The sequence below is a fragment of the Hipposideros armiger genome, unplaced genomic scaffold (assembly GCF_001890085.2).
Source record: "Hipposideros armiger isolate ML-2016 unplaced genomic scaffold, ASM189008v1 scaffold_278, whole genome shotgun sequence".
NCBI lineage: Eukaryota > Metazoa > Chordata > Mammalia > Chiroptera > Hipposideridae > Hipposideros > Hipposideros armiger.
Window position 1 is genome coordinate 26,883 of NW_017731628.1, and position 13,561 is coordinate 40,443.

Here is a 13,561-nt window from a genome sequence, read left to right on the forward strand (position 1 = left end):
GAACAGACAAGTTGCTGTCCTTTTGTTCTTCAATCTAGTTGTGGAGGACGTTGCTTCACTGGCCCAAGTTGGCACCATCATTGCGCTCTTCCCGGTCGAGGCAGATCAGTTGCCGGCTTCTGGACGGCCGCTCACTGCAGCTGCTGGCTGCTCACTCTGGCTGCCGGCTACACACGGTAGCCCATGGCAACCCACTACCACAGGAGCTGCAGCCTACACCGTCCCGGCAACTCACAGCAGCCCAGCTCCAGGTTGAGCTGTTGTTCAGCATCTTAGCTGTAGAGGCCAGTGTCACTGGCCCTCATATGTGGGATCCAAACCGGGGTCCTCTGGCGTCCCAAGCCAGTTCTTAACCATCGCGCCGCTCGGCCGGCCCAAGGCTGTGTTTTAATATTCAGCCCAAACCCTCTCGCTGTTTTTGCTTCCCAAAAATTCCTTGGCAATTCTTCCATGTGCTTCTTTAGATAAATTTTTGCATCAGCTTATCAAGGCCTATGACAAATCCTCCGGGAATTTCAAATGGGACTCTTTAGAACTGATACATGAATGTGGGGAAAATTGTCATTTTTTTACGTATTGACCAAGGACCATGCTCACCTTCGCTAGGGTTTACAGACTGAAAGAAATGGAGAGAGACAAAAAGCCAGTTTTCTCTTCATGGTAAAAAACCAACAAGGAGGTCCACTGTCACTGCTTCCATTCAGAACTCAACCAGAGAGCCTAGCAAATGCAACAAGGCAGAATTTAATTAATTCATTAGTTAATTAATTAAAAGTTTCAAGATTGAAAATCAAAAAAAATATATCATTCACAAAGAAATTGACATATACATTGTAAGAATTAAAAAGTGAGTTTTGTAAATTGATGAATGCAAGGTCAATATTTAAAAATCAAATATTTATATATACTCACAATGTACAGTTAGAAAATGAAAATTTTTAAATGTATGATTTAAAAGAGTCATTAAAAATGGAAGATATGCGGGCCGGCCAAGTGGTGCAATGGTTAAGAGCTGGCTTGGGATGCCAGAGGGCCCCGGTTCAGATCCCACATATGAGGGCCGGTGACACTGCCCTCCACAAAAAAAAAAAAAAGGAAGATATGCAAGTTTTCTGCCTAGAAAAAGATCAAACATAATATAAAGAAATTAAGAAGACCTAAGCAAATGGAGGGATATATTTTATTTGTGGTTTGGAAGACTCGATATTGTAAAGATATCAATTCTCTCAAAATTGAACATTACAGCCTCAATCAAAATCCCAGGAGGTTTTTGTTTTTTGTTTTTTGGGGTTTTTTTTAATCAAAAAATTAACCATCTGATTCCAAGTTTATAAAATAGCAGAGGGCCATGAATAACCAAAATACTCTTGAAGGAGCAGGAGGAGGTTCTATCAGAGGTAAGACTAGTCAGTAAATAACTAAGTGGTTTTGACAGAGAAGAGGCCAGGAAAAGGCCCAGAAGAGTGTCACATTTGAGTGTTGCTGCAGAGCAGTGGGGAAAAGAGTGATGTTTTCAATCAGTTGTGCTGAGTCAGCTGGCTACCCATACACCTAAAAATAAATCTTGACTACTGTCCCATACCATATACAAAATATCAGTTCTAAATGAATTGCAGAGATAAATAAAACACATGAAAGCATTAACATTAGTAGTAGAGATGAACAAACTGGCTACATAAAAGTTAAAAGCTTTCATTAATCAGAAAGCTTTATTAAAGTTGAAAGTATACATATAATACCTTATGACCAGCAATTCCACCCCAGGTGTACACCCAACAGAAATGCGTGCTCATGGGCACCAAGAGATACGTACAACAATAGAACATATAAACAAAATATGGTATACTCACACAAAGAAATACTACACAGCAGTGGCAGCGAATGAAGTAAAGCTTTGGTCAACAAAATGGATGAATTTCACAGACTGTGATGTACAAGAGACGTTAAAGGCAAATGACCATGTACTGTGTGAATCTATGTACATAAAGTCCAAAAGCAGGCAAAACTAAACAATAATGCTACATATTGAAATATTGGTTTTATATTTTTTATAACATTTTATTACTATATTACCTTTAATATACAAATTATATTGCTGTTCAAATACATGTAAAAATTTTATCTTTTTTTATTTTTTATTAAATTTATTGGGGCGACATTGGTTAATAAAATTATATAGGCTTCAAACGTACAATTCCGTAATGCGTCATCTATATGTTTCATTGTGTGTACAGGATGAAGAAAGTAATAATTGCAAAGGGACACAAAGCGGGGTTTGGTTGTTGGTAGTGTTATATTTCTTTACCTGGGTGGTAGTTGCATGAATGTTCTGCCAAAGCAGAAATAACACGACTAAAACAGTGAAAGGAGATGGTAGAAAGAAGTGAGGAGGTAGAATAAATCCATTGATTATTGCCTAGACAATAGACGGGAGTCAAAAGATATTTTTAAATGATTAAAAACCTAACTAAGAAAAAAATGTAATACAAGGTCAAAGTATAATAATATAATATAAAAGCAACACCTAGAACAAAGAAAAAATATAATACAAACTTTTCCTAAATATCACAAGGAAAAATTAAAAAGAGGAAAAAATAGTTTTAAAAAAGGCAAAATGATTCTAACATTCATATGGAAAAATAAACAAATAAGAATAAATAGGAAAATGCTGAAAAGTTAAAGCAATAAAACTTCTATAATTAAAACACTGATATTGGCACATGAGTAGACAGACCAATGAAACAGGATAAATAGTTCATAAATAGACCAAGTCACACATGGAAATTTAGTACTGTACTAGATAAATGTGGTGTCTCAAGTTCCTGAGGTACAGATAGATATTTTAGTAAGTGGTATGAGACAACTGGATAGCCACTTGGGAAAAAAGATAAAAACTGAATCCATACTTCACCTCCTATACCAGAACAAATTCCATTTCAATCACAGATCTAAATTTTTAAAACTGAAATCACACAGGTGATGGGAAAAAAACTAGGTAAATTATTGGGTTGTCGGAAAAGTCATGATGCATTTTTGCAATGAAAAACAGAAAAAAGTCACGACTTTTCCGACAACCCAATATTTTATAACCTGGATGTGAGAAAAGTCTGATTTAAAATCTAGAATCAATAGAAGAAAAGTTTGATCAATTCAGCTTATAAAAATTCAAAACAGAAAAAAACTTTAGGTTTTTGAGTTTTGGGCGGCCAAAGAAAAAATAGATACAGTAAGCAATGTCAAGGAGAACTAACAAGCTGTTTTTTGTGGTTTTTTTACTTGAATTGTTGGCATCTAGAAAAGATATATTGAAGTTATTCCCTATTTTTGTAGATTTTTTAATTTCTTCTTTTATGTATACCTCCTTATATTTAGCAATTATGCTATTAAGTGATATTATTCTTTTCTTTTTTAGGGCATCTTTTATCAAAGTGAAATATTTATCAGTGTCCCTATTACTATTTTAGATTTTGATTCAAAATTTTTAAACTGATATTATTGTTATTCTCACTTGCCTCCTGTTAATATTGCTCTGGTATCTCATCTTCTCTATTATTATTTTAATCTTCCTATTGTTATTGCTGCCTATAAATAGCCCATAAATAAATTTTTGTCTTTTTAATTCAGTCTGTCTTTTATTGTCCAAGGTAACTCATCCCCATTTCTTGGGACTAGTCATAGTTCAACTGATTTGTCATCTTAAGTTTTGAATACATCATGTTTTCTTGTTTCTTTTTCTTCTTTTTTACGTTTCCTTGAATTGATCAAGTGTTTTTCAGTCTTTTCCCCCCTAATGTTTTAAATTATGCTTCCTATCTCAGTTCTTCAACTGGCTATCTGTAGGTTTCACACAAATATAGGACTTAATTTTCTGTTAACCTATTGGGTTCTTGGAAAAGTCATGACACATTTTTGCAATGAAAAACATAGAAAAAATATGTCATGACTTTACAGACAACCCAATATTTTACCTTGCATCTCCTGAAATATAACAAGGAGTTTTATTTCTGTTTCTCAGATCCCCTCTTCACTCCTCAACCCCACTACCTCCCACCTCTCATGTTGAGATCATCTGAATCTTAATTTTTAAATTAATTCTCATTTAAGCTTAAATCATGTTTTACTCTTTTTTTTTTCCTTTTTGGCATCACTGCTACTCATATCCTACATTTTCTTTTCAAATTCATCTTTTAAATTTTTTTGGAGTGGAACTTGTAGACATCCTTTTAGGTTAAAATGTGCAGATAGTAAACTTAGAGGCCTTTCTCATGCGTTTTGCTATCACACTTGAGTAACAGTTTGTGTGAATACATGTTTTAGTTCATCATTTTTTTAAATTTCACAACTTCAAATATTGCGCTGTGCCTTCTTGTAGGACCAAAGAAAACCCTAAACACAGTCAAATTCTCATTCCACTAAGTGAATTATATTTCTTTTAACTCACAAAGTTTTAAGAACACTTTCTTTTGTCCTTGATCTTCTATAATGTTGCCACAATGTGGAGGTGAAGGTTCTTAAAGGGCCCTCTCAATCTGCATGATTTCTTTTTTCAGATCTACATTCTTCTTTTCTTATATCTTTGAGTACTTCTTCCCTGCCCCTCAGAGCTCTGTTCCTGAAATTCTCCTTGGTAAACATTGGATCTTCTTAAACTGCTTTGCATAGCTCTTAACATTTTAAGTCCTTTCTCTCTATCTTTTTATTCTGTTTTTTAGAATTCTGCAGTGCAATCTTCCAGCTGACTTTTCATCTGTTTTCATTCTGCTACTCAATTTACTGAACTTTTGTAGTAACTAAGTTTACTTCCAGGAACTCTAAATAAATGTTTAATAATTCCTGTTCTTATTTTATATTGTTCATGTCTCTTGTTTGACCTATTAACTCTGTTGTGGTTGATTTCTTTCTTTCAAGGGGTTATTTCCTTCCAACTTTTGGTAATCCAGGTTATATGTTTATCTCTATATTTGAGATTCCTCATAAGACTATCTATGAATGCTGTTTTGCAGATACCACAGCCTGCCTTGGCAATTTAAGAGTGGGAGGGGCCAGATAAGCTTCCAGGCAAGGGTACTACTAACTTGTAAACATTCAGTGGGAACTCTCTACCTCTTTGATAATGGCTGTCACCTGAAACACTGCCATGCCTCTGTGACTCAAGCAGACACACCTACTGCTCCATCCTGGGGGCAAAATCCTCTGTCACTCACCGCCTGGCACAAGTCAGGGACAGGAAGACACACACCTAGCTGGCTGCTCCTACTGCAGCTCTACTCAAACCTGCCACCATGCTGGTTGCCTGCCTCATATTCTTCCTGCTTCCTCAATTTTCCACCTCCAAGCTTAAGGAACACTGGCACTCTCAACTTTATGTGCCACCCAAAACTTTATCTTAAGTAATCCTTGGCCCACCAAGTTTACATGTGCAAAATAAAGAAATGGATACAAATGACCCCCAGTATTTTTTATTTCTACTTAGAAGGAGTAGTGGTTAAAAACCCACTGTGTAATACTCAGCCAAACTGCCTGGTTCAAATCCTAGTTCAACCATGTGCTACCTGAGTGACCTTACACAAAGTACTTTATCTCTCTGTGCCTCAGTTTTCTCATTTGTTAAGTGTGCATAATAATAATAACCTGCCTCTCAGGATGATTGAGAGGATTAAATGGTCTAGCTCATATAAAGGTCTTTGATCAATACCAGTTCACAGTAAATACTTAATAAATATTAGGTATCATTATTGTTCCAATTCAGAGATTTCATGGCTGCAATCTTATTCTGGATATTGAAACTACCCCATTCCTGGACCCATAAAAAATAAAAATCAGTACTAAAGAGAAGAGTCTTGCTGGTGTGAAAAGAAAGAACAATCAAGAGCTCCTAATTTGGAGCCTAACTCCCAGTGTCCCAGACCTACACTTCCATCCAGTGTAGGTCTGCTGGGCTGTTAGAATGAACTGCTCCCTGTATGGCCTGACACTCTGACACGCCAAACAGAGAGAGTAGATGACATATGCAAACCCAAACATTGCCACCAGGGCACTTTCTGTCCTTTTCCTACCGAAAATGCTTTACTCGCGATGACTAACATGCTTGGGGTGGAGAGTGCCTATACCTGTCCTCACCTTCCTCTGAGTCATGCTTGGGAGTTTCCTTCGGTCTTTCCATGGCTACAGGAAGAAAACAAACTGATCAGAATGACAGAGGCTAGGAAATAGTAGCAAGTACTAAAACAGAAATGTGGGTGTCCAGAATTTAGATTGGCAGGCATCTTGTGCTTCTGAACTCAGGGGAAGGCAGTAGTGGGAGGAAAACAAGGCAGATTGACACACGGGTGATATGACACAGGTGTCCCCTTGACTAGGCCTTTCCGTCCAGCCCCCATTAACTTCTACTCAGCAGATATTTCTTCTGTATTCTGATGACTCATTGGCTATCCCTTAGGTTTTAGGATTGTTGTGAGTTTTCATCTTTTGTGTATGCCTCCACATGTAATTATGGAAGAAAGTTGAGAGAATTTATCTGGCACAAGATCTATCTTTCCTACGCAACTGAGATGAATTGCTAGTTTTATATAGATTATGTATTTGTCTATTTTTGGATGAAAAAATGTTTAAGTTAGATTTATATCTCAAAAAAGTCAGGTAGCAACACATTGTACATATTTTAATGACAAAAGTGCTTTATTTGCTAAGAAACATTTTAATCAACCCAAGATTCATACAGAATGTGTTTACTGATTTACAGAAAGATTTAAGAATCTCATGCTTTCTCATTTACAAATAGATACAGTTCCCCTCCCTCCTCCTGCCCCCGTAATTAAAATTCTGAGAAAACCCAATACAAACGAGAAGATTTGTTCATCAAGGAAAAGAATAAGAACATAAAACAATACTGGACAATGCCACACCTTGACATAGGTCATGGTTATCCAGCTCAGCATCTGGCAGTAATGCCAGGTCAGCATCATATCCGCCCTTAAAACGTCAACCCCAAAAGGAACCACAGGAGATACTAAGGATTTGCTTATCTGAGATACATTTGACCCGTGGGACATGCACTCTGGGTGAAGGACTTGGAAGAGCTACCTCAAACTGCCTCGCATTACCAATGGGAAATTCTTTCGTTCCATAACCAAGCCTGTGTAAAGAACATGGAGCTTGTCTCTCACAGCACAGAGAAATCACCACTGAAGAGGAGAACTGGGGGGAGAGGGACAGCATGACAGCAGGTGAAGAACCCACAGTCTTCTGCAAAGACTGCTACCACCACATGTAACCAACCAGCACAGTGGCAACTGGGCGAGGGATGGTCATCAGTCAGAGAGAGGAAGCAGAACCAAACCAAGACCAGAAATTCGCCTCCACAGAAGGAAGACTGGCCAATTTATTGAGATGGGCATGTCAGTGGTCATTCCAGAGCGTTCGGCTAAGGTAGAGATCAAGACCTCAGACAGATGTATCAAAGAACAAAGGTCCTGGAGTCTTGGAGTCCTGGAGTCTTAAACACTCAGGCATTGGGCTTTAGTAGATTAGAGCCTGATATGAGGCCAGCGGCCTTCCTGACAAGGGTTTCCACATGCATCATGCCCAGGCCCAAGCCTGCTCTTGGAATGTGACTGGACATGAGGCCTCTGGGAGGATAAACAGGTTCGTGTGGGCAAAGTACAGAGAGGGGCATGTGGAGCCCAGTGTCCCACAGTGAGGACAGTGCTCCCCTCCCCCATATCAACATGCTGGGTATTTCGGAATAACTAACCACAGATGACAGTTCTCTGAGGAAGGGAAGGGAAGGGGCTGAAGAACAGACAGAGGGAAGTGCTTCATGATGATGACCTATGAGACTCAACAAGGAAAACTAAGATTAACCTCTTTTAAATTCACTTGTCACTCTCCTGGGTCAATGTCAAATACACAAGACAAATTCTTCTGTTCTGTGCAAATCGAATGCTGGTTCCTGCAGTTTTACATCTTTGAGCTCTCACTGAAGTCTACCCTCAAGCCCTGCTTTCTCCCAAGTGAGAAGCACCACACAGGACATCGTCCACGCAGCAGAAGATGTATGAGGGAGAAGCATCCTGCCCAGTGATGGATGCACCGCAATTTTAACTGCTGTAGAAACAGAGCTGAGTTTGCAAAACACATTCCATTTAAACATTTTTGTCTTGTCACCCATGTTAAAGTGGTTTCTGAGTTTGCCATCTCCTAGAAGTGGTCTAACGATTCGCACTTTCAGGAGTCTCTCATAAGGAAGTAGGTAACTTAAAGTCATTATCATTCTCAATTATGGTGACCTTTCAATGTATGTGCTTGAAAGCTTTGGGTGGTGAAAGATTAGGAAGGGAGCAAGCACCCGTCAATGCTAGATGGACTTAGATAAAAATCAGCTATGGGGTGAGAGGAAGAGCGGGACAAACACAGGCCGATGTCAGGAGGAAGGGAGCATAGAGCCATGCTGCAATTCGGTCGACTTTAGATATTAGCAAAAATGCAAATGCCCATGTTATCCCAGGGCAAGGCTGCAATTTTCAGCTCCCAGGTACTGGACAGTGTGCTCCTTTCAAGGAGAGCAGACCCTGGCATAGAATAAAATGGTTTGGGTTTTGTTGTGTCTAATGTAAAAGAGAAAAGGGTGATCAGCATTAAATGTCTCCCTGGATGGCGCAGACAATCCCATGCCAACAGCCCCACTGGCTCCAACGGCCTGTGTGCCATTTTCATCCACCTCCACAAAAGTTTTATGGACAACTTTTGACAGGTGCAAATTGGGGTTTGGAGAGATCCCAGTAAGATCAGCCTTCTTTGCATCGAAGATATCTGTGATGCCCATGTCTTGAAGAATTGGAACGAGATCGTAGCTGTCTTCCAGGGTGAACTGGGGGAAGGAGATGGCTACTGTTTTTTCTGACATCATTTCTGAGCTGCTCCAGGCCACTATTTTTTCATAGGTGACATTTCTTTCAAGCTATAGGAGGAATAAAATAAAATTTAGGGTCAGATTCTGAGCCTGCAAAGAATGCCCCAATTACCTCACAGGGCCCAAGTCTATTTCAACAGTCAGTAAAGATCTTCAGGTTTTTTCCCGATGCCTCAAAATACTCTGATTTCATTTAAAGCTTGTCCAAGCACATCTCTTTCCTCTTTACAGGAAGATTTGAGTTCCAGTGTTCTCTGGGATCTGACAGACTAGTGTCAACCAGCCTAACAAAAGCTCAGTTGATTAGGTTGGGTGAGCTTGACCAAGCCTTAACATTCTGAAGTTCAACCTTTTCTTCTATAAAAAAGAGATAAGATTGCTGTGGCTATTTGGGGTATTTGTACACCTGAAGCTGAATAATAATGAATGTCAACTATAATTTAATATATATACATAGTCACAGGATGTAGAGGACAGCATAGGGAATAGAGTCAGTGGAATTGTAACAGCTTATACGATGTCAGAGGGTTAGTAGATTGGGGGAGGGAGGTTATCACTTTGTGAGGGGTGTAAATGTCTAACTATTACATTGTTTTGTACACCTGAAACTAATACAATAAATAAATAAAACTAAAAGGATGCCAAGGACACAGGAAAAAAAAGAGATAATACTATTAGGCTCTTGCAAGAATTAAACAAAATAATGCATTTAAAGTACTTATGCAGGCACATAATAAATTGTGAATAATTGCTATTATTGTAATTACTATACTGGTGTTTCTTTCTCCGTCTCTTTACCCCTCAGGACAACACGAGCTGAGCTTTCCCAACCTTTATTAACTCCCACCTCCCAAGAAATCTATTCCAGTATCAGCATCTCCTCTGCTGTCCAGGCACAGGCCCCAAAGTGGGATTCAGCTAAAGAGACTTTAACTGACCTACAGCAAAATAGTCTGAATAAGAAACCAGCCGTCAGGATATTCAGGGAAAAGGAAACACTGTTTCATTTGTAGCAATTCTCAAGTTATTCACCATCCAGATTCCTTGGTCTGGAAAAATAGGATTGCAGAGAACAATGAGGTTAGAGAGGAAAGCCCAAGCCCACGTTTTTGGCATGTGTTTGCTTCTAAACAAGTGAGGAATAAATAGAGCTCATCAAATTCAGACTCGTATGTTCTTCGGTATCTCTGACAGCTCAGGTGTCATCCTGCCTCAGGATGGTAGATGGTAGATCGTGCTGGTCTCCAGAGATCTATACTGACACATTTTATGAAGACAGGAAATGAAGATTTACCTCCTCCAGGCCCTTCAGGTTATCTGCGGACCGAGATGGCAGCAGGACCAGCATGCTGAGCTTCTCCGTGGTATACGGTATCTCAAGGATCTGTGCCTTCAGCTCCTCTATGAAGCCGATTCTAAACAGACCCTCTTGATGCATCATCTTCACGGTCTTCTTTTCATTCTGTAGAAAGTCACAGGACGGCCATATAAGCTGACAAAGTCACATGATCCCCAACTTCCCTGAAAACAGGGGCCTGTTAGGATGAGCGGGGCCTTTGTTGGAAGTTCTGAGCCACGCCAGTGACCCAGCCTTAGAGAGTCCTCTGCCCATTCATCAGTTGGCTCTTTCTTTGGAACACTTTCTCTTTCTGTGGTTTTAATGGGTTCCTCAGCTCCCAAGACCATTGGCTGGGCGACTGTCTATCCAGGCATCTACCCGCAGCCTCGCCACCAGAAGCAAGCCCTGCAGCTCTCTATCTTCCATGCTTCGTCCACCCCACTCCCATGGCCTCACACGACCCCCTACCCCTGCTGAACTGAATGGTACCACCACAGGGCCAGTGGGAGCCTTGGCTCAATGATAGTCATCTACATAGTAAATAACAACTCCTGTTCCACAGGCTTCCATCAGAGGAAAGGGCACGGCCCCGGACACCTTAAACCTCATAAAATCTCACAGTACGTGGGGAGGCCATCAATCTACAGATGAGGACGTGAATCTCTTGAGAGAGTAACACAATGAACAAGTGCTGGGCTGGGGTTCAACTCTTCTCTTCGTTCTCATTCTATAGCCTGGTGGCTTAGGACATGGGCTTTTGAGGCAAACACTCACAGATGTGGATCCTAACACATGAATTTGGCTAAGCAATGGAACTTTTGCATTTTCTTTCCGTCGACTCCTAAATGGGAATCGTAACTTTCATGTTCATAATGTTATTTGGGGGAGCAAATGGAATCACGAACAGAAAATGCTGAGGGCAGTGGCTGGCACAAAAATGCTCAATAAAATTCAGGTACTGATTTTTGTGAATAGCAAAAATGTTCTTATTATCAATGTACATTGTAACCCAGAGACCTAAGTGTTAGATTTGGGTATGTGGACTTTAGTCATTCTTAGCAGAACCTGTGAGTGGACTATCTAGAAAACCCCATGCTCTAACATAGTACCTCATTTAGAGAGAAAGGTGCATCAACTGTGTTTTCACGTTCAAAATATTTTTCCCACTTGGCCTTGAAGTAAACAGCATTCACCAGCACCAGTACGGTCGCATTGTTAATGATGCCCTTGCTGAAGAGTTCCTTGATTTTACCTTAAAAAGGAGAAAAGGGGGTTATTCCAGAGAATACTCTGACTATAAATTGTATCAAAAGTATTCATGTAGACAGATTTTTTTTTAATGCAGCTTAACCTCCCCAAGGCTAAGGGTGTCTCACATGAGAATGTCTCATTCAAGAACTAATTCAAGAAAATTAAACCAGAGTCCTGGGTGGGGTGGAAGCGAAGGTAAGGGTGGAAGTGGTGAGGGGAGGACCCGAGTCAGAGCACTGTAACTGAGGGAATTTCCCATGATTCTCCAAGGCCCTCTGGTTGGAACTTGTCATCAGATATCTTAAGCCCTGGTTTATCCTTCAAAGTATAGGTCCTGTCACCTGATTATATTATAATGCCCTTTAGGAAAACAACTATTGCATAACTTCCTGTCTCATGCACTCATCAGAGCAGAGTATATATGCTTACATATAAACACAAATGCATATAAAACCTATTTTATTGCAACTTTCACATGTCCTCTCTCATTCCATCCGATGAGAAGTAGGTGTTGTTACTCTTTCTTTATAGAAGAATAAACTATAGCCCATGAGAGGTGAGGCCACATAGCCATAAAGCAGAAACGCTGGCTGAGATCAGTCCTGAAACCTTCTTACTCTTCACTATCTCTAAGTCCCCCTCACTCAGAAACACCTACATATAAAAAGTTGATAAGAATAAGGATCTTATGAGTATTATTGCCGTGTCCCTCTGAATAACTATATTCCCTTCACAATCTTTTTACTAATCCTTTAAAAGAAATGGAAATAGTTTACATCCTGCTGGCATTGTGCTTGGCTGAAAGGCCCTTCACCTTTACCATGAAGCAAAGGAGTGACAATAAGTAAGCATTTTCACTGTTTGCCGAGTGCAAACGAAGCTTTGGACCCAGTCCACATATGTGAGCCTCTGGTCCCTGACAGACTAACAATCGGAAAAGCTGGGCTGACTTGTTTTCTTTCAAATAGAAAAGAATACCAGCTACAATGTCTTCGGTATTTCTTACCTTGGGATTGAGATTCAACCCAGAAATTAATCTCTTGCCTGGACTTTTCGGTGTCATTCCGGAAATCAACACTTTCAACTGTCGTGTGGTAAAACTGAATCACACCATCTAAGTATTCCTGTTAAATTAGAATAAATGGAAATAGTGCAATAAAATCATATAATTATGCTAATAGTTAGGAGTGAGGCAGTCATGAGAAGCCTAATGCGAAAGATATGCCCAGTCATTTAAACTGGGTACACGTCCTTCTCTATCCGTCCCCAGTCATAATTAGCCAGAGACACTTCCGTTCTTGTAGCGACAATTTAGGATATAGAATGCTTATTTATGGAGCAGATCATACTTATAATGACACAAGGCTTTCCTACAGATATCCTCTTACCTGGGCATTCCATTTGTGGAGACTCTACAAGATAAATATCAAGTACTTTGAGTGGCTTAGCTGTAAAATGCTTCTACTTTTAAGAATCAAAACGCTGCTTAATGAAAAAAACAAAAAACAAAAAAAAAACCCTACTTAACGGTTACAGAGTTTCTGTTTTGGGTGATGAAAATGTTTTAGAAATAGGGTAATGATTCCACAACATGGTGAATGTAATTAATGCCACTGAATTGTATACTTCAAATAATAATGTAATATACCCAAACCATTGATTTGTAGATTTTAATAGCTCAGTTGTATGACATGTTAATTTATATCTCACTAAAGCAAGTTAAAAAAAAAAACATAAAATTGCCTTTCCATTTTAAGAGAACTATTTATTTTGGTCAAAGTAGGCCACTCCCTCCCTTCTAGGCCATCCCTAACCAAGTGTATTGCACATTTACCACTGGTCACACCCCTCATGTTTAGTGTCATGTCTGTGGCTCCTTCTAGTGGTGACAGAGGACACTGAAGCCCAGATTCAGATGAATCGTCCTCTAGGCACAAAGCACTGTAGCCACAGTGACACATGCATTTTGATTCCAAATACCGTCAAAATGTATTTTGACTAAAACGCTACACCACGTCTTAAGTCTTAAGTGAGTACAATTTCTTTGGGGGCTGGCCTGA

At 39.6% G+C, this 13,561-nt stretch overlaps 1 protein-coding gene across 1 annotated transcript in view; it reads right to left on the reverse strand.

Moving 5' to 3' along the window:
- Nucleotides 1-8,521: 8,521 nt before the first annotated feature.
- Nucleotides 8,522-13,561, reverse strand: part of SERPINB12 (serpin family B member 12) — a 45,759-nt gene continuing 40,719 nt past the window's right edge. Inside the window, exons 6-9 of the mRNA XM_019657692.1 lie at nt 12,508-12,625; nt 11,360-11,502; nt 10,206-10,373; nt 8,522-8,959 (exon numbers count right to left, since the gene is read on the reverse strand). Of these exons, the coding sequence (XP_019513237.1) occupies nt 8,555-8,959; nt 10,206-10,373; nt 11,360-11,502; nt 12,508-12,625 (834 nt within the window). The 3' untranslated portion in view covers nt 8,522-8,554. The remainder of the gene's footprint in view (nt 8,960-10,205; nt 10,374-11,359; nt 11,503-12,507; nt 12,626-13,561) is intronic.